This window comes from Lissotriton vulgaris, chromosome 10, assembly GCF_964263255.1.
Source record: "Lissotriton vulgaris chromosome 10, aLisVul1.2, whole genome shotgun sequence".
Taxonomy (NCBI): Eukaryota; Metazoa; Chordata; class Amphibia; order Caudata; family Salamandridae; genus Lissotriton; species Lissotriton vulgaris.
The window spans coordinates 73,939,085-73,960,639 of NC_141698.1; the positions used below are offsets into that span (position 1 = coordinate 73,939,085).

The 21,555-nt window shown below is 44.7% G+C and overlaps 1 protein-coding gene across 1 annotated transcript in view; it reads left to right on the forward strand.

Annotated features, from left to right (window-relative positions):
• Window positions 1-798: 798 nt before the first annotated feature.
• LOC147684693 (uncharacterized) overlaps window positions 799-21,555 on the forward strand; it is a 207,340-nt gene continuing 186,583 nt past the window's right edge. Inside the window, exon 1 of the mRNA XM_086940529.1 lies at window positions 799-1,021. Coding sequence (XP_086796655.1) covers window positions 884-1,021 — 138 coding nt within the window. The 5' untranslated portion in view covers window positions 799-883. The remainder of the gene's footprint in view (window positions 1,022-21,555) is intronic.

Genomic DNA, 21,555 nt, shown 5'->3' on the forward strand with positions numbered 1-21,555 from the left:
CACCCTAACAGGCTTTGAGGTAATTTCAAAGAGACTAGTTATAGTTCTTTCAGTCTCATAATTTCAGAACTGAAGCATTTTCAATATTATAAAGAACGAAGCCATAGTTGTTGCTCATTGATCTTACACAACTAACAACCATTGGCAAAGCCAATAGCCCTGACTTGTTGTAGGTGTAATGTTACTTGCTGTATTGTATATCTGTATGCAAAGACAGAAGCAGTAAAATACCAGTCGGGTAGCACACTATGCTAACCACAGATTTTTACCTTAGTAGTATTTATAAGCCACGCAAATTTTCAAATTCAAATTGAATTTGAATTTAAGCCACACCCTTAATTACATTCTCCCTGTCCCTTTGAGAGACCACCAGATTGTTGGATTCCACTTAAAGCCCTATATTTAGTTGGAGAGTACCGGCACTTCTCAGAAACAAGCCGGTGCTCTGGTACAGAGTACCTGCACTTTTATTTTTCCATTTCAAGCATTGGATTTTGGGCGATACCAACTCTACAGTTCTGTGCTTTCAGCACCTGTCATTCTGCCCTGGAAGTGCAGGCACTTCCCGATGCCACGAGCTTTCTGGCAGGCAGGGGTGAGGGCGGGAAGAACCGCGCGGTGCCAGGAATTACCTGCTCCGAGGTTTCTGACTGGAATCCAGTTTATTTCGAAACATCACCATCTTCGTGCCCAGTTTCGAGAGGTCGAGGCTGCGCCCCCATTTCGCTGACCCCGCCCTTTCTCGTGACCCCTTCTGCCACCAGGGTCTAGTACCCCAGTGCACCCCCTCCCCGTGCCCAGTCCCCGCATTGGCACCGCGTCACCCCTGACCCCACGCACCCCTGACTGGTTGCAGAAGCTGGAACAGCTGGGCGTGTCGGTGATGCGAGCCCGTCTGCAGCGGTCCCGGGCCCCACCCGATGACTCTTGTATTGTTATAACATCTGGGCGCCGCCGCTGGCAGTGCTGCACTGCGCCCTTCTCAGGACAGTCTCAGAGGCAGAAGCTCCCCGGGACAGAGGTAAGTGCCGGGTGTGCGGTGTGCAGGGGAGGGGGGCATGATTCTAAAGCTGTGGTACTCCAGGGACTTTTAAGAGCATATGTAACCATATGCACTCGGCTCCCGGCCGTGCATAGATGCATGGATTCTGTTTCATATCAGAAGTCTGACGAAGGACTGTAGATTGGCACTTGCGCACAAAAGGGCGAATTACATGTATGGGAAATATGCATTGTGTTTTGCACCAGTTGTGGCACTTTTCACACCTAGCCCCTGTTAATGAGGCGGGACTTACTTGCAGGTGAGTCTTAACTAAGAGCGTGACGCATGCCCAGCAGCCCCTGCGGTGCACGGGTAGGGGGTGTAGGCAGAGCCCTCCTCCCCCCTCCATTCATACCCAGGACTGTGACTATCTGTGACACATGGGAGTCTCAGGCGCCCCTTCACACACTCCACATGGGACTCATGTTTGCAGTCCCCCTCTGATCGCAATGAAAATCGTCCTATTTCTGGAGCAGGTGACGAATCTGAAGGCGAATTCACAGGTGGAATCCCCACTGCCACGCCATGCCTCCGGTGGAATCCACACCATGCCTCCGGTAAAATCCACACCACCACGCCGTTCCTCCGGTGGAATCCCCATACCAAGCGGAATTCCCCACCACCACGCCATGCCTTCGGTGGGAGAAATCCCGCGAGCAGATTCTTCTGCCAATTCTGCACTTTACACAGACGTAAGAGGGTATTCCATTCCCAGCCACCACTAAACCAACTGGGGGTCAAGATGAGTACCTGCTAGTCCCAAAATGTTGCCGTGAGCACTGAAATGTTTACTCTAAAAAGTGTTGGCAAGTTCATATGCAAAGAATGCACGTTACCAACTGCACCCTCTCTGGGGGATTCGATGTTTCCTTCCGGAGCAAGACCTAAAAACCTTGGTCCAATCTCTGGTTCTCTCTAGATTGGACTATTGCAAATTTCTGCTCGCTGGCCTTCCCAAATCTCACCTCGCCCCTCTCAAATCGGTACTCCATTCAGCGGCTTCTTTTGTCATTTAGGTCAAAAGAAGTGACCACATCACGCCCATACTTTTTTCTCTTCGATGGCTTCCCATTGAAGCAAGATCAATCTACAAGCTTGCCTCTATCACCCACAAAGCCCTGCACACTTCCTCCCCTCGATACCTGTCAAATAAACTTAAAATCTCTGGAGGCTCTAGATCTTCATGTAATGGAGAAAAGTGACTGCTCGATGGCTCAATCCTTCTCAGGCAATGCGGTCAGAATCTGGAACTCGCTTCCTCCAGTTCTCCATACCACCCCCTCTACCCAGACTTTTAAAACTGACCTCAAATCTCTTCTCTTCCAAAGACACTGCCAGAATTAATGCATCCCTTTTAATACCCCTCAAGGAAGTTCTTACAATGTTGTAAATATGTATTTTATGCCTGTACGATCCAAATCCTATTGTGTTTTTGATTTTTCTGTGACTGCCATCTATTGTTTTACTTTACTTATTCTTCTATCTCGTTTGAATTTATAACGTGTAAGTATGTACATTTCCTCATGTAACGGTCCTGGCTCTATTGTGAAGCGCTCTGACACCTTTGGGTAAAGTCTGCGCTACATAAAATTACATTAAATGAATAAAATAAATATTGGTGCAGTTTTGAACCCCGAAAGAAGGAAGTTCAGCAAGATCGAATTTATTGATTCTTTATGGGATGGCGACGTCGATGATTAACAATAGTGAATTTGCCTAATGGCTTTTCTCAATCCAATCCGGACTTAAGGTCCCAGGCGGTTCAGTGGTGTTGCAAGGGCGTCATGCTCCCGAATGCAAGCAAAGCACACACATCCCCACCCCCGCCGCCTCGCTTGACAGCAAAAATTATTAATTGGGGCGTAATGGCCCATCACACTGCTTGGTCCGGGTGCAACTGCACCTGCTGCGCGATTGATATCTACGTCCAAGGGGGTGTTGTACATCGGCCAGTTTTCACCTAGGCGATTGCAGCTGGGCGCATGACAGTGATTAGAAGGGCCAAACTTTCCAATCAGCCCTCCAGGGCCCAAAATAGACCCTAATTAAAACACCCAAGTGCTGGTCCCCGGAGCAAGTAGAAAAGGTGGGTGGTTGTAGTTCCCATACTAGTCACGTTCCTCTAGGTGCTCCTTCACTTGCACCCCTGGCTCACTGAAGACCTTGTCCTTAGGGCATTATGCCCCACTGGGACCATGAATCAATGATTCCAAAGAGAGGGACAACGGGCAAGTTAAAGAGGTCCAACATACGAGCCCCAACAAAGCTGTATGAAAGAAGGGAATGGAGTTCCTCTGAGTCCAAGTGAAAGAGCTGGGAGATACTAAAGGTGGGGGTAAGCCGAACCCACACTGGTGATAGTGGAAGGGGAATTCCCCTTTTCGGAACTAGGGCTCTCACACACGTAGCAAGCTTGGTGTCATGCTTCATCATATGAGCCTGCCCCTCGCCAGGTCGGCGCTAAAATACCTGACCGGCACCCAGTACGGGGCTCTTTGTCATGGGTCTTTTGTTCCTGCCATTGGGTGCAGTGGGGGTGAGGGGCCTAGTGTGTGTAGATGTGGGAGGGAAGTGAGTTAAAGCAGGTCAGTTAGTCCTAACTGTTATTTATTCACAAGGTAAACTGCTTGATTAAAAGTATAGAGAGTGGCAGTAAACTAGAGGCAATGCATCTAGCTGTGTGTGCCCTACTCTGGGTTGGTCAACATGTTTCGTGCCATGAGTGTCAGGAGGATCTGGGCACTTCTTCAGGAACAGAGTGAACGATATCTACACAACGCGATACGTGAAAAACTACATACCACGTTCTCAGGTTAATAACCTCTACTGTTGTCTAGTGGTGACTACAACAGTATCCGGTGGTCAAAAAATGGACACCAATTTAGGTCCAGCGTCCAAGAATGCTCCGTCTGCGACCTACCCTGCCGCCGGAAACCAGGATGGTGAATCAATGATCATCGGTATTCTTTACCTTTGCCCCGCGCTCCTCCCATTGAAGTGCTTTGAAACATCAATAAGCAGCATGAGCGCTACACATAAACTGTGAATAAAGCCATATCTCTTCATAAGCAAGGACTGGTGCGGACAATCCTTGTCCTACATGGACCTTTTCATCCATGTTTAAAGCACCTCCTAGCAGGATCACTGCCGGAGGGCTCCAACTTGTTCTAGACTGAGTCCTGGACAGTCAGTCCTTGACCGGGGCCTGTACAAAAGTTCCAATCTGATCATAATCCACTAAGAGAAGGTCGATGGATCCTCATGCACCTGGTCCAGTGACGTCACTCTCACGGTCTCCTCATTTAACAGACAGTCTCTACTCCTATTGCCTCAAGATGTCAGCACCGTCCACGGAGAGGCGGGATATATCACTATATGATCATTTCATTCTGTGCGTCGCTATCTTGGGTATGTTATAGGGCTTCATACCCAGGATGGCGACGCACAGAAGTGCATTAGGGAACAGAAAGGAGACAGGTCAACCTCCATTTTGTCTCCTTCCTTCTGGAATAGGCTTCCGTCTCTATATTCAAGAAGTATCAGTTCGTTGGAAGGTCAGATCACAATTAGCAACTTTGGGTTGCTCAGACTACTTTTCCCGGGGATTTAATTGGGCCGGGTCCCTCCGGGCTCCGGACCCGGTAGTAATTAAGAACGGACAATGAAAAGGGTCCCTTTTGGACCCTGCCTTCGCACACTTAACTACAATGGCAATACAAGTCAACGATTTGGTTTCTGTTTATATTTCACGTTTTACTTAATGTTGATTCCCTAGGAGCGTTAGCTATTTCCAAATGTTGTGTTTCTGTTTTTTGTTTGTTTAGCATGTCATACGTGTGTAGTGCACTTTCAACGGAGTCGCCTCCAGGTATTCATTGCGGCCCAGTACTAGGTGCTCTGGAGTTGATGCTGAGGGAAGCGCACGTTTCTCACAGGGCCTGTAGTGGGGGAAAAAAGATGTTCAGAATACATGGTCATCCAATCTTTGGCCTCTCTGCAGAAAGCAGAGAGCAATGGTCGCGTATTTCAGTTGCAATTGTGTACAAATGTGTGTGAAAGAGGCACACAGCTGTCAAACCATGGGCAAGGCAACACTAAAAGAAAACGCAGTGCTTGTAAGTGAGTGGCTGCGTTGTGCGTTTGGGTACTGGTCAAATGAAGGAGACGTGCGGACGTGCATTCAAGAGGAGAGGGAGAAACCAGAGTGCTGGAGAGGACAGAGGTGAGGTGTAAGTTAATGCGATGGACAAGATGTGAAGAGAACAAGGTGCACAGGCCGAACATGGAGTGAACCTAACAGGAGAGACTGAGGCATTCTGTCGACCACTCCCCCTTCCACAGCTCTCAGTAATGTTTAAGTCATAGGCTCATAATTTCACAATTTACATTTTTTTTACTAATAATTATTTTTAGAAAATCATTATTACTTTTTTACCTCAATCGGCTAACATCCATTGACAAAGCCAATAGCCCTGACTGGTTTTAGGTGTATGTCAGTTGTTGTATTATATATCTGGATGCAGTAACAGAAAGCGCTGTAAGGAACCAAAATACCGGTCGGGTGGCACATTATGGGAATCAAAGAAATGAAACTTGCATGTTTAAGCCACACCTTTAATTGCACAGGCCACGCCCCTTTTAGAGAACCCCACTTTTTTATCCCAATTTTAGCCCAGACTATTCCTGTTAAAGTGCTAAGGGGGCAGTAAGTCTACACCCTGGACCAACGCTAGGCATGGGCAGTGTGGGCAGCTGCCCAGGGCCTCGCACTCAGCCTACCAGCATGGGGCCCGCACCAGTGCAGCACACCGCCGATCCTCTTGTGCCTCTGATGATCCAACTGAAAAAAAAGGTGTGTCTTTGACATTGGGCTTACAGGAGGGGCCCCTTCCTCCCATCCCCTCTCATGGATGGTATGGGGAGGTCTACGAGAGGGGGACACTTCCTCTTGTACCAGTTGCAAGGAGGAGCCCGGCTGTCCATTCAGAAACACTCCGGTACGCCCATTGTCAGTACTTTAGCATCCCCACAGTTTTAACTCTTAGCCCCCAAGCAATTCTCACAACTTCAGCCCAAAATTAGCTATAAAAGAGGTGTGGCTGAGAGGAGGAGGTGCGACCCAGGAGGAGTGTACACAAAGCTGCTTTGGGAGCCCTGAATGTGTCACTTATGTAAATCAGAGGGGCCTCGCACATTCGCTCTTGAAAATCCTAGAACTGGCCCTGTCAACACCAAGGCACGTCTTGAATGAACATAACATAACCTACCGCAGCATAATAGTACACAGCAAAATCCGCTTTGGATAATTAGGGCTGCAGTGCATATTGTTGCACAAGGCTTCTCCGCACTCAGAAAGCTATTGTTTACTCAGTGCTTGTACCCTTTTTCGTTCACATTTATTTTTGAGCTTTCCATAATACAAAAGGAAGCCTTACCACTGACCCTGCACTGCCATAGCCTGTATCAGGAGGCCGTGGGAGATGGTGTTGAAAGCTGCGCTCAGGTCCAGCATTATCAAGGCAGGTCTGACCTTTGTCAGCATTCTGTCTGAGAGTTTCCCCTGAAAGTAGTAGAGCGGACTCAGTAGAGTGATTAGCCCTGAACCCGGATTGGGAAGAGTGGAGCACCTAGTTGGATTCAATGAAACTGGTTAGCTCATTTTTCACAAGTTTTTTGAGAATTTTGGCACAGAAAGGCAGAAAAGATATGGGTCTAAGGTTCTCCAGGATGGAGAGGTCTAGTGAGAGCGTTTTGCATATGGGGAGCACCATAGCGTGTTTCTATTTCTTGGGAACTAGGCCTGAGTTATTAGACATAGTAATTAAGCATGGGCGGAAAATCCGTTCCGCTCGCGGATTTTGTGGATTTTCGGTAAATTCGCAATCCGCGAGATTCGCAAATTTCCCGCAAAATCCGCAAATTCGCACGCAGCGGATTTTTTTTCTTGGTGATACAATTTTGCGGCGTGTGGCGTTCACTTACCGTCATTCAGCGTTTGCCGAGTTGTTTTTCTCGATATTTTGCGAGTGCTGCGCCATTTTGGATCTTGCTGCGGGATCCTGCGGGAGTTTGGCGACGCATCGCGAGAGTTGGCAATTGCGAACATGTAGGTGCGGCGGGCAGCAACAATCTCGCACTCGCAAAATTACAAAATTTGCAATTCTGCACGAGAAATCCACTAGCAAGCAGCATAGACCTTCTGAAAATGAAGATTTTTATCAGAATAACTCCTCAGGTTGACATTTGCCTGCACTTTTTTGGATTTGAGGCCTTTTGACTTTCTTTGGATCACTTTTGGATTAGAAATCAACTTTCACAAGTAAGTTTGTTTGGGGCATTACAGTTGCTGTTCTGCAGAAAAACGAGTTTTGCAAAACTGAAAGTACTCAGCAGGTGCAAAAGTTCACTCATCATTAGTAACCATTCCCTGTAGTACTTCCTGAGGGGCCCCTCCAGAGTTCAGTTGCCTATGTTTGTTTGGGGCATTACAGTTGCAGTTCTGCAGAAAAACGAGTTTTGCAAAACTGAAAGCACTCAGCAGGTGCAAAAGTTCAAACTCATCATTAGCAACCATTCCCTGTAGTGCTTCCTGATTGGGGCCCCTCCAGAGTTCAGTTGCTAGTTGCAACAATTGTATGACCCTGCTCTGACCCTCACAGCAGGCTCATAAAATAGCTACAAGTAGGCCACAAAGGTCCTGGAAAAAAAATTGCACTGCAACAGAAAGCAAATTACAGATAAGGAAGCAGGTGCCAGACTGGAATTTTAAAACAGTGACACATTAATAAATCAACCCCAAATTAATTCATGTCAGTTGAAGCACGGCAGGTGTGCTTGCTTTTCCCCCCATAATCTACAGTGATGATGAACCAGAGGGTGGCATTGATGTACCAGAGGGTGGCATGGGTGAAACAGAGGGTGGCAGTGGTGAAACAGAGGGTGCTGGGAACCTGTGATGATGAACCAGACGTAGAAACAACATAGTCACGACCGTTGCGAGCCGACAAGTAAGTTCGCAATTGCGAACTGGTACAAAACCCTAGCGAACTGGCAGAAACCCTTGCGAACACAAAAAACCCCGCAAATTCACGAGAATTCACGGATTTTGCTAATTGCGAGTTCACAAACACGCATATTCGCGAACGCCAGATTCGCAAAATTCGCCCATGCTTAATAGTAATCCGTTTTTTAAGGTGAGGGAGAATAACTGCTGAGCCAAGGCAAATAATTCTAGGCGGGGCAGGATCTAGAGGAGAGACGACTCGCTTTGCAGGAAGAGGTTATGAAGCTCTTCCGGATAGGGGATGTCAAGACTGATCATTTATCCTGAGTTGTCTGTGACTGGTGAGAAACCTGCCTGCTGGGCCTCAATATGAGGGTGTTTTACAGGCCAGTAATAATTGAAGATCAGACATAGATAGGGTTTGTAGGGTTCAGAGATGGGTGGAGTGTAAGGTAAGTGAGGATTTTTTAGGGTTTACGGATGAGTGGTGTTTAGGTGTGCAAGGTGTTTTTAGATTTCAGGGATGGGTGGAATTTAAGGTTCATGTAAGCTTGGAGTTTAGGGCTAGTGAGGGTTTTTAATGTTTAATGATGGATATCGACTGGGCTGATGAAGAGAATTTAGGGTTCAGGATTGTGTGGGGTTTAGGGTAGTGAGGGGTTTTAAGGATACACTGATGGGTGAAGTTTTGATGTAGAAAGGGGTTTTTAGGGTTCAGGGATGAGTAATTCGGGGTGAGGAGTTATTTTGGGCCATGGATGGCTGGTGTGTAGGGGCAGTGAGGATTTAGCGTTCATGGCTGATGGAGTTTGGGTGTGCTGAAGTGTTTTAAGGAGCATGGGATAACTGTGGTTTAGGGATAGAAAGAGGTTTTTAGGGTTCAGTAATCAATTGAGTTAGGGGTAGTGAGTGATTTTAAGATTCGGGGAGGGGGGATTTTTGAGGCAGAAAGGGCTTTTAGGCTTCAGGGATGAGTGTAGTTTGTGTGTTGTAGTTTGTGTGTACTGCGTGGTTTAACCTCTTAAGGTACACATTAACCTAGTTATTAATTTCAAATAAAATTTAATGTTACCAATTGTGCCCAATTACATTCAAGACATTTAAAACTCATAATAGACTATTTTAGTGCATTTAATAAAAATGCTACATTTCCTTCGCTCTCACTGTCATAGTTATGTAACTTCTCCCAAATTTTGGTTGGCCAAAAATATTAGCTCAAAGACAAATATCCAAGTTAATTTAAAGTTTCTCAATGTGAACATTAAACAACAGGATTAGATATCAGCCTATAGCTGTAGGAATTTGGGTTAATGGTTGAGAGGTTGAAGCTCTACTCAAGCAGCAACCATAATTCTTGTCAGGGTGAACCACAAGCAAACCCCAAATTAACCATGTTTAAGCCTGAGGTAGCTTTGCCCAAAAGCAGTCAGGCTCAACTTGGAGGCAACAAGTAAAGTATGTATGCAGCACTTAAAACAGCATTAAAGTGAAAACACGGCACAAGAAGAATCCCACATCAATTTAGAAAAAGAGTCTCATTCAATAAATGATTTTAGACTAAAACAACTAAAATCCAATCAGCAGAACCATAGATATGTAGTTATAAAGAATGAAGTGAAAATAGTGCCTAAAAGCACAAAGCTCCAGCCGTGGTTATCTGGTCGCGCCAGACCCGGACAAAGTCACAAGTACAGGCTGATCACAATGGACTGCGGGAGGATACAGCGACCCTGTTAGGCCCTCTGAACAAGTACCTTAAATCCTGGATGCGGAGTGTTGCAAGATTTCTTGTCAAGGATGCGTCACGCAGAGGTGGTTTCAATGAGGGAGCCCTTCCCATTTGCGAATGGCTTACTACCAATTTGAAAATGGTGGTAATCTGTGAATGCACTCCTGGTCACAAAACATTCATACATACCAGTGCAACTCACTATTAGGAAGGGACACCATTTACACGTCCCTTCCTAATAGCGACTTGTCAACCCTTTTTTATGAGTCAGTAATAGGTTACTGACTTGCAAAATATGCTTGGTACATAGGAAAACCGGTTGCAAATGCCTAATGGGCTGCTTGCAACCGGTAAATGTGTCGTACACTTGGCCCAAAGAGCGCCTAGAAGTCAGACATTGATATGTGCAAAATTCATACACACAATGGTTTGGATAGCACAACGCCAAGTTCAGGACAGAGCAATGCTGGGGTCTGGCAGATCACCCACAAATTAGAGTTCAGCCTTGGATAGCAAGCACAATACTCATGGTGGACCGATTTCTCTGGCACTAAGCAGAATCCCCTTAGTCAGAACTGCCACAAGTAAGACCGAAAACTGAGGGAGCCCTTATCTGGCTTTGTGCTGCGGTCTCCTGAACACCGGAACATCCACCCAGATCCAGCTATCTCTGGTGCCACAATGCTAGGCGCAAAAAGAACAATTGATGGACAGAATGCAGAACAATGTCATACAGTCACCCTAGTACAGAGATCTGGGAATAAACCCATTGTTATTTTGCTCATCATGCCATTCCAGTTTGAAACCAGCCATATGCAAATCAGTCTTGACCCAGCGCCCAATGGGAACAGTCCAGCTTGAATTGCCAGGCCAGGTCCTCCCCAGACTGGAAACAAACACCCTGGGACCGGTTCTGGGGTTTCACCCCTCATCAGCCAGGATAGTTTGACTCCAGTGGCATGGAGAGCACGGGACCCACGTCTGGGCATACTCATCCCTCTCGGAGTGACAAATGCAAAAAGAACAATTGATGGACAGTTTTTGTTTTGCTATACTTTCAAATAATCTTTGCTGGATCCTCTCCTAGTATGTTAATGTTCTGTCTCATTTAATAGAATAATGCCTTTTTCCTTGGCCCTTACCTCAGCTTCAAATTTATATATTGCAACTCACCTACCAATGAAGTACCTTGTTGATTTAGAATCTAATGCATGCTCTAAAGATACTCCAATAAGTATAGGCATTGTAAATTCACTTTTATGGAACTGGCGTGCGTTGAAATCCTCTTTTATGCGGGCCATGAATTCTGCACCCATACAAATAGCTGAGTCCTTAGATCTAGTATCTTACTTTGTATATTTATATAGATAGATTAATATGATTGTGGTTGACAATATCATTTTAAAATCTTTGAATAATATTTCTTTTTATCGATGTAAAGAAGCAATGATTTTGACTGAGCAACCTGTGTTGATTTATAATTAAAGGGTATTCCATTTTGCCAAGATATTAAGATCTCAGATTTCGTACCTTTCTGGATAGACACTATCCCCCAGATGCATCAAGCACCCATTTAGCGATTCCTTATTAGCGAAAAATAAGGCTTCACTAATAAGGAATAGCAAAATGCTATGCATGAAGTTCTCACGTAAAAAATTGCGATTTCTTAAAATTCCTTAATTGCGACTCGCAATTAAGGAATACCTCCCCATTCATTCCTATGGGCCTAGAGGCCCATAGGAATGAATGGGAAGACAATCTCAATTTGCGATTTCTAATTAGAGAATCGCAAATTGAGATTGCAATTTCAAGGGTGCCAGGGTGTCAAAAGGACACCCTGTTGCACCCCTGAAATCTGCATATGGTACATCTTGCACACACACATGCCCTAAGGGCATGTTTGTGTGTAAAATGGAACTTTGAAAAATGCACTTTAGTGCATTTTTCAAAGTTTTTGCAAATTACCATGAAGTTCAACTTCATGGTAATATGCGCCCCTTATTAGCGAAATCGCTAATTTTTTTAAGTTTTAGGCATTGCATTTAAGGAATCTCAATTTGAGATTCCTTAAATGCAAGAGCAATTTAAGTAATCGCAATTTTGCGATTTCTTAAATTGCGATTTTTGCATTGGGGATGATGCATCCCCAATGCAAAAATACCGGTCGCAAAGGGGCAGATTCTGAGAATCTGCCCCTTTGCGAGCGGTTTTAAGCTTGATGCATCTGGGCCTATGATAGTTAGGTTTGGAGTTTTTAGTTTCTTTTACTTCAAGGGAGTAGGATCGCATGGCTTTGTGGCTTGTTGGTCTTATCGTGACAGGGATTTGATGGGCCCTTTGAGTTTCCTGACCAAAATCTGGTTGCAAGACATTGAAATCTCAAAGGAGGTGGCAACCTTTAGAATCTCTTCCCATTTGTGAGTGTTAAAAGAAAGTGTGTTGGGGGCTAGGCAGTGATGAATGGTACTATTGCCAACTCTCAACCAAACAAACAGAAATCTTTTATTTTCAAATGCAACCCATTTCCTTTGGGGGAAAAAGGCTGCATTTAAAACAAAAGCTGACGTTTTAAAAAATGCAGTCAGAGAAATGGTGGTCTGCTGACCCCAGCAGGCCACCATCCCTGTGATGGCTGTCAACCGTAGGGAGCTGCCATTTACGACCCGTCTCGTGAACATGGATAGGGTAGGTCGGGGTGTGGCCCCCTGTGATTCAGAAGCTACATATTATACATGGGTTGGATAGCAAAATTCCTTTGAATTCACAAAAAGTCCAGCAAAATTTATGACCACTTTTTGCAAATGGAAATTTCGAACATCTGGTCACTAATCGGCACATGCATCAATATTGCATTTTGCGATTCCTTAATTGCGAAAAATAAGGAATCGCAATTAAGGAATTGCAAACTGCAGTGCATCAAGAAATCGCTATAAAAATAGCGATTTCTTAAAATTCCTTAATTGCGATTCTCTAATTGAGAATCGCAATTAAGGAATACTTCCCCATCCATTCCTATGGGCCTAGAGGCCCATAGGAATGAATGGAAAGACATTCTTAATTTGCAATTTACCATTGAAAATTCGCAAATTAAGAATGCAATTTCAAGGGTGCAGGGCTGTCCAAAGGACACCCTGTTGCACCCCTGAAATCTGCTTAGGAGTACATTTTGCACACTCACATGCCCCAAGGGCATGTGTGTGTGTAAAATGGAACTTTGAAAAATGCACTTTAGTGCATTTTTCAAAGTTTTCGCAAATTACCATGAAGGTCAACTTCATGGTAATTTGCTCCCCTTATTTGCGAATTCGCAAATTTTTAAAGTTTGATGCATTGAATTTAAGGAATCTCAATTTGAGATGCCTTAAATGCAATCGCAATTTAAGAAATTGCAATTTTGTGATTTCTTAAATTGCGAAAATAACAAAAATGTTAATGCATCCCAAAAATGGGAATTGCATTCACTAACGGCCGAACTTTGCGATTCGCACCGTTTGCGAATGCAATTTCCTTTGATGCATGTGGCTGGAAATCCTTATATGTAAAAGTGGATGCAGAGGCGATCATGCCCAACCGGCCAGATATAAATATTACCAATACTGCATTTCAGCAAGATTTGTTGTATGCTAAGTCTTTACAATTAACAGGTAGAGTAGGTGAATTCTTGATTCCAGGGGTGTCAGGCCTGAGTTGGCGGCTCAGGTTTCTGCTCTGGTTATTGGAGGACGAGCCTGATGCACCATCAAAGCCAAGAATAATGTCAATCCCTTTCAATGGTGGAGGAGCCAGAAGAGCTGGTTTTGCTGCTTTAGTCCAAGTTGTTGATTTGTGTCAACATTAGTGTCAATGTCCTATGCTCCTTTTCCACTTACACTGTGTTTATGGAATTTAACCCTTCGTCAGCTGCACAAGCATAGGAGAAGGATGAAATGTACCTGTGCACTCAAAGTAGGCGAGTCTGTATCCGTGGATGTAGAAGCTTTATCAGAAGCAGTGACACCAGGAGAACCAGTGAAAGTGTAGCTGAGAACTCATCCCTTGTACTGTTGTTGATAAAGGGATAGTCTCATCTCCTCGTCACTTAATCAGCACCGATCATAATTTCCAAGCATTCCCGCCATCTCACGGCTCAAGATGCAATATACCTGCTGGTCTCTGGAACCGGTGGATGCCAGTGCAGCAGCCATCTCTGAATAGCATTGTGTGCAGATATCTTGCCATTGTTCATTTCAGTCCAAGTAAAACCTCTGAGAACATGTACTATCTTCCTATGGTGTTCAGGATCCAGGTCTATGCAATGCCTGAACGGTACTCATCAAGCGAGTTATTCGAAGACCGCCTGTGTATCTGCCTGTCTTTGTCTTCCATTGAATCCTTCGCTGCCTGAGTTTTGTGGTTGATGCAGTGTGCCACGTTACTGTCTAATGCACACAGTCACTGGCCTTTCTGGTTGCTACCTTGTCACTTACAAATTTACTTCCTTTTGCCATTATGTTGCTTCATTTCATTATTTCTGCTTCTTTATCCAGAAATAGGAAGGAAAGACAGTGCAGAGGGCCTAGCCATCATTATCAAGAGCACCTCTATACCAATGAACCTCTGTGCATAAGTTCCAGGTTTCAAGAAAACTCAATATTATCTGGCAGATTGTAAATATATCTATTCACTTATAAAACATCCCTTCTTCTAAGTGAATGGTTTTTAGCAGTGGCAGCTGGTGAACTTTAAATGTGGTGGGGCTAATCCTTGGTTCGAATTATAACGAGCTTCGACTTGAAGGTCTCTCTCACACTTTCTTGCACTAACGACCTAATTTACAGAGATTTGGTGTAGGGCAGGGCCACAAGTTTTTTTGGTGCACTGCCCTACGCCGAACCGAAAGGACAGCAATGTACCGTATCCAAGAGATAAGGTGCATTCCTGTCCTTTCAGCCAGAGCCTGCACGCAAGTTGGTGCCTAGCGACAACACAGGAGCCCTTGTTCTGCATTGTTGGCAGGATTGTTTTTGTGCAGGAAGGGATAACTTCCTGCACAAAAACAATCCATGGAGGCGTTGTCCTCATTCTATGTGTGCTGCAGAATGCAGCACACATGTAAAGAGGAAAAAACTAGGAGGTTTACGTGACTTTGTAAATCTAGGCCAGCATCAAAATTCATGGGTGTTGCGTGGGAACTCCCACTGCAACACCCATGGCACGCCTCCTTGGCACAGAGTGAGTCAAGCAGGGATTTCCACTGCGTTGTCTTACTCCATATCTATGAGGCCATGCAAAGGCACGCAAGGTGGCATTGCGTCCCTTCATAGCTATGATTGAGAGGTCTGTGCCTGATGCAGAGGTTTAACTGCACACTCACCTCTTAGCCCACTGTGCAATTGTTGTCCATAGCTGGTTCCTTCCTTCTCTTGGGCCTCTATGGTTGAGATAAGGAGCGCTCTGTCCTGCTCTGCTCCATAAAGTTTTTTTTAAGTGAAACTAAATGCAGTACTAATCACATGTTAACTCTTTCCGTTCTGATGACGGAACCGCTCCGTCATCAGCCATGATGGCGCTGTGCTGATGACGGAGCGGTTCCGTCATGTCCCGCCCGACGCGCCTGCGCGGGGCGGATTCCGCGTCTGCGCTGGGCGTTCCACTGAGCCGGCGGGGCCATGACGGAACTGCTCCGTCATGAGCACAGCTCAACCGCGGCTGGTGACGGAGCAGTTCCGTCACCTGCATGTGCGTGCCGCGCGGCCCCCCACCCCCTTAGCTCTGCAGCGGAATAGCCGCCGCAGCAAAGGTGTTAAAACCAGGAGAGCAGCCCCCTGCACTCCCCGTACAGCCTGCCCAATCATCAAAACATTGTTGCCATTCACTCCCTCCTTGACCTCAGCGGTCTGCCCCACCCCCAGCCATTGTAGTACATGGAGTTTTGCAGCTCCTCCAAGGGCCACTGTTCATGAGCCCCAAAAAGCATCTGTATCCATGGCCCTTTAATTCAGCACTCCCTCTCGTGTGATGTCACTGCTGTAGCGTGTGCCTGCAGGTCGAAGAAAACCTCGCCCTGATGGCGCTCACGCAGGTGAACATCTGCAAAGATCACTAGAGTTCACCGAAGAGGTTCAGCACACCTCCTGAGAGCAGTCATTTCTTTTCAGCTGCTCTCTGTTTATTTTCCCTTTTCTTGTCTCTTCCCCGAGGGTGACATGGCAACGCCACTTTTACCCATGAACACCACTGCCCTGGTTTTTAGGTGAAGCTTTCATAAAATAAAAGGAGAGAGACCCCTCAACAAGCCAAGGGGACAAGATGGCAAAAACAAAAGAAGCTCCCCTAAAAAGGAAACCAGTTGGATAAAAGTGCAAGGAACAAGCTGGATGAAATCAAAGCCCCAAACCACAACAAAAAAAATCTTATCTTTATTATTTATAGACATATATAATTCATAAAAAATAAAAGACAAAACAATACATCAACATCTTCCATTACAAAATTCAATATACAAATTGCATCAATGTTTATTGCAGCACTTTTCTTAATACATCATAGGATCAATTATTTATATACATTAACATTTCAAAAATCAGATGTGGTTGAAAATGTGCAAAATGTGTTCGTCTACAAGCACATTTTGCACATTTTCTACCACATATGATTGAATTTTATTCTGAGAGCTTGTTGTGTTTTTGTTTTATGTGAACCCTTTCAGACGGAGCGAGCTGTGCTATCCTCTGCTTGCATATAGGGAACTACTTTTTTATTTCTGTTTATGCTGTCCATGAGAGTTGAATGTGTTTTCTAACTGCCTCCCTCGTGTGCTTTTCTCCCCCACACATATCACTCTCTTTCGCCCCTGCGCCTCTCTCACCCCAACCACACTTCTGTTGTTCTCCTCAAACCATATGCTTCTTCTTACTCGCTCCATATTGCACTTTTTCACCAGTGTTCTCTCCCGCATGCTGCATCTCCCCCTTCATCAGTGTTTCTTCACCAGCCATGACCTCCCCAACCATCTCATCTATGGATTTTTTTTTAAAGTGCTTTTACACAAAATCTTTTTAAAGCGCCTCGTGCTACTTTTTTTAATCTACCAATCCATCTCAGTTTGGAAAATGAATTAAAAGACTGTGCCCTTTTGTAGCACGCGCATGTGAGTCCCGACAAAATGACATGGTGATTGCATCATCTTTTTTCATATTTTTTTAAAGCATGCATGTATGAAATTACAACACAAACTATTACAACACATACCTTTACAATGCAGCTTCCATTACAACACATGCGATTACAACGCAAGTCATTGCAATACATATTCCATTGCAACGAAATGTACTATTCTAACACAGGTGCTGGTCATCGAGGGATATGCATTGTAATGGCATGTGTGTAATGACATGCGTTGTAATGGATCCTGCGTTGTATTGACCGCGAGGTAAAAGCATTGCGTTGTAATGCCTGCATTGTAATGGAGATTTCCTGGCGAAACCTATTGGTTTTGCCAATGCTTGTTATTTCAAGATGACTCCGCTCTAATCTACCTGCTTTGTTTTATTTGGAATAAATGTTTTGCTCGCCTGTACGGGCTGCTCTCTTCTCTCTTCTCTCTTCTCTCTTCTTAGGCTGTTGACCAGCAATGGCTGTAAGAGAGAATTCATTGTCTTGTGTTAGTTAATACGGATCAGTTCGGTCCAAAAACGTCATCGACTTAATTTCCTGCGGCTTATCTAGGATAAGTACCGGTGTGGGATTTAGAAGAAGGAGGACACATCTCTTTAAAGTACATAGAAACAGGGTTTTTAAGGCATTGAAAATGAATCTTATGATAAGGAAAAGGCTTTCTTTATTTTCTTCCAATAAAGACAGTTGTGGCACCCTCACACAGAAGGATTAAGATAAACTTGGAGGATCAATTTTCCCCTTTTAATTTCAAACATTGTACTGATCTGTTTTGATTGAGTGTAATATTTCAGAAGAGTGTGGCAGAACACTCTCTGTATCCAGGTGTGAGGATGGGAACACGTGCACACTCTGTTTTTGGGACTATGTGATTGCCTTGTTCTCTGAAAATAGATTGAAATAAGCCTGCTAGTGCCATTTAATTCACTAGGGCATTCTTTCAAACTTGGCGCCTCCTCAGATGCTACTGATTGTAAACACTGTGAGGCGCATTACTAACCCTTATAATTTATACTTAATAGAACCTTCTACTTGATAAACTCAAATTCTTATGGAAAGAGCTCTTAAAGATAGTAAATATTTATCTCATTCAGTTCATGTATATTGTAGGTTCATTGAAATCATAACAATATAAATGCATATATCGAATCAAAAGTTTAAAAAAAGTTAAAGCCTGTGATTGACAGTGTTCGGATCTTATTAAGTAATCATTCAGAGTCTCATTGGGAGCATTGTTAAAAATTTGCTACATCGTTCAAAAGACTGTCAGTCTTTAGGTCATCATCAGCGGCTATTTCTTCTCCAAATTCTGACACTCACCCAGGTCAGTATTAAAATTTGATACCTGGTTCTAAAAAATTTTGTTTTCACAAAACGGATATTCAATTTTTATTGATCCTGTTTCTATTGGGGTGCTTGCAGGGTCATCTCCTTCAAGCTTCACAAACTGCTCAGTGAATGATAGGTGCAGTGGTGTGGGCAAATGAAGAATTTTGTCAATGAAATTGTCAAACACATTGCTTCATGGCTTATTTTATGGACCATAAAAAAAACCTGTAGCCATCGAATGGGGTGTGGTCTTACATTTCTCCGTAATCCAAAGACGCTGCAGGTTTCTCATTTCTTTCCTCAGACTACAGCATCTGTATGGAAGTCTTGCGTCATTAGCCACCCAGTACTTGCATCTGCTGTAGCAAGAAGCAAGAGTTACAACCTCATACATTTTGTCCCTATATTAGTTTGAAGGACCTGTTATAGCAATGGTCCACCATATGATTCTAGTGTGAGATGGATCCTTTTGTATTATAAAAATCTTTCTACATTGTCCACACAGGAGAGTAGCTTATGTTTATTTGTATCTCTTTTTTGAAATTCGGCACATGGCAATGCATTATTCCATTCATCCGCCATATTCAGCTGTGCTATGATTCTATTTATGCTTTCAACCACATGAAAGATTGATTGGGGAATATTTTACTAATCTCTTTCCATATTTAAGATTTCTGTGACTCTTCGAGAGCTCCCCTGAGAAAGTCACGATAATTTTCAAATTGTGTATTGATGGTATGAGACATGTCTAACAACCAGTTCTAGCTTTAGTTGTTCATGAGTTTGGTAGAAAATGATGTGTCTGAGGGCTTTGTTCATTGTCTTTTGAAGCCCAAAGTTCAGTTTGCTCCCAAATGTTATGCACCATATGTAATTGTAGGGATACATGTTGCTGTATTCAGCTATGGTTGGAGATGCCCTAGGGCCTACCCTGCTTATGTACAGCCCGCTCGGTATGTGCTATAGAAAGGTTGTTTTTACTTTCTGCAGTTGGGTTTTGGGACCCGCACTTCTATCTTGCCACAAAGAATGCGCATGTTGCATCTCTTCATACTATATTCTTTGTTTTACTGATCTCCAGCACCAGGTAATTCTTGTGGTTCTGCGTATTCAGTGTTTTCAGGGAGTGATGTGGCCCTATTGGACTTACATGTAGGATGACTGTTTAGTTGGCGTGTTGGAGCAGTGGTGTATTCTTGGCTTCTAATTCTGAGAGAACATTATTGGCACTGTGTAGGGCCTCTCTCCACTGATTATAGCTTCCCATTGCTCAGATGGAAACTGAGTTTTGTATCTCATCCTGTTGTACTAGGCCCTTTTTCCAGGGTTATCCCCAAACTTTTTGCTTCTTCCTCCTATTTTTTCCTGACCTGTGTTTGTTGGTTTTCGGACTATGGGCACTTTACCACTGCTAATCAGTGCTAAAGTGGATATGCTCTCTGTGTAAATTGTTATTATGATTGATTCTCCCTGATTGGCATATATGATTTACTGGACAGTCCCTAGTAAAGTGCACTGAGTGTGCTGGGGCTAGTAAATCAAATACTACTAGTGGGCCTGCAGCACTGATTATGCCACCCACATGAGTAGATCTGAAAAGGTAACTCAGACCTGCCACTGCAGTGTCTGTGTGCAGTTGTTAATTACATGTCGACTTGGCAAGTGCACCCATTTGCCAGGCCTTAACCTTCCCTTTTCTTACATGTCAGTCACCCCTAAGGGTGGCCCAAGGTACCACTGTGGGCAGGGTGCAGTGTATATGAAAGGTAGGACATGTACTGGTGTGTATGACGTGTCCTGATAGTGAAATACAGCCAATTTCGTTTTTTCACTAATGACAGAATGGGGAATGCTTTGTAACATTTTACAAGCATATCTTCCGATAGGGATAAGATAGAAAAATAAAGTTTAGGCTCTTTGAACTCAGAATTTATTAACACATCTTTTACTAAATATGGTTTTTAAATTGGTGTTTGAAAATGGCAATTTTAGAATGTAGGCATTTTCTTGTTTAACCATTCTGTGTGCCTCTGCCTGTTTGTGTATTGACTGTCTGTTTTTTTAGTGACAGGGGCTGGGGAGGTGCATTCTCTCAGACAGACACTGGGGGGGGTGATGTGTGTCCTGCCTTTTCTGAAATAGTCAGCCAGCACTGGGTTGAATAGGCCTGATCTGCATTTGGAGTGCTGGGAGGAGTAGCACCTGTACCTGAATAGGGCTGTGCCTGCCTTCCACAGTGCTGGCTCTGCCCCCCCCCCCCCCTGTGATGTGTTTGGAGCCAGGGCTCACACTGACAATGGAGGTTGTTGTGCACTTGCAAAGTATCCCAAAAACAGGTTTGGACTGGGCTCAGAGCTCTGGGCCATTAGAGATCAAAGAGATTTACTCTATAAAAAGAGGGGCCCAGACCCCAGACTTTTAGATTACTTCTGGAATCAAGAGGAACCTTTGCCAAGGAGAAGAGCTGGAGAAACTGAGGATAAGTACTGCCCTTGCTGTCTTTCTGGGGATGGCCTGCAGTTGCTGTTTCTACCAAGGAAAGGAGAAGAACTTTGCTGTGTGCTGTGTCCCCAAGTCTCCAAGGGCTTGAGTAGAGCTTGCCTCCTGTTTTGAAGTTTCAGGAACACAAGACATCACCCCCAGCTCCACTGAACTTCCTTGCTGGGAGTTCTGACCTGCCAGGAGTGCCTGTGGCTGTATGTGGCCTCTGGGTGTTGTTTCTGCTACAGGGAGCTGGCAAGCAACGCAACAAGAAAATTGACGCATCGCTCTTCTTGCAACAGTTTTTCCGACGCAACGCTGTGATGCGAGAAGAATCTCCCCGCACCGCCATGCTGCTGATGAAACTGACTCTGCACCTGTCACTGCCACGAGAATCAACGCATCGAGGGGTCGCGGCTGAAGAAATCGATGCAGCGCCGCTTGACGCCTCTGCTTTGTTCGCTGACGCATCCTGGATTTCCACGCATCATTCCGGTGCTGCAAGTTTTCCCCGCCGCATCACCCGAGGATCGGAGTCGTCTCAGAATCGACGCATTGCTTCCCCCTACAGACCGGACCCGAAGCACTGTTCCCCTAGCATCGCATCAACGAAGGTCTCAGAAATTGACGCATCTCTTTGTTTTTCTACGCTTCCCATCGCTTGCCATTGTTTAAATCTGGCATTGCTCTTCTTATCTCGCTCATTGATGGGCTGGTGGTCCGCTACGTCACTTCCTTTTTGCTTCCGTTTTGCAGGAAGCAGCACCGACCAACCACAGTTTAGTTCCGCTGATGGGATGTTATCTTTTTATTTAG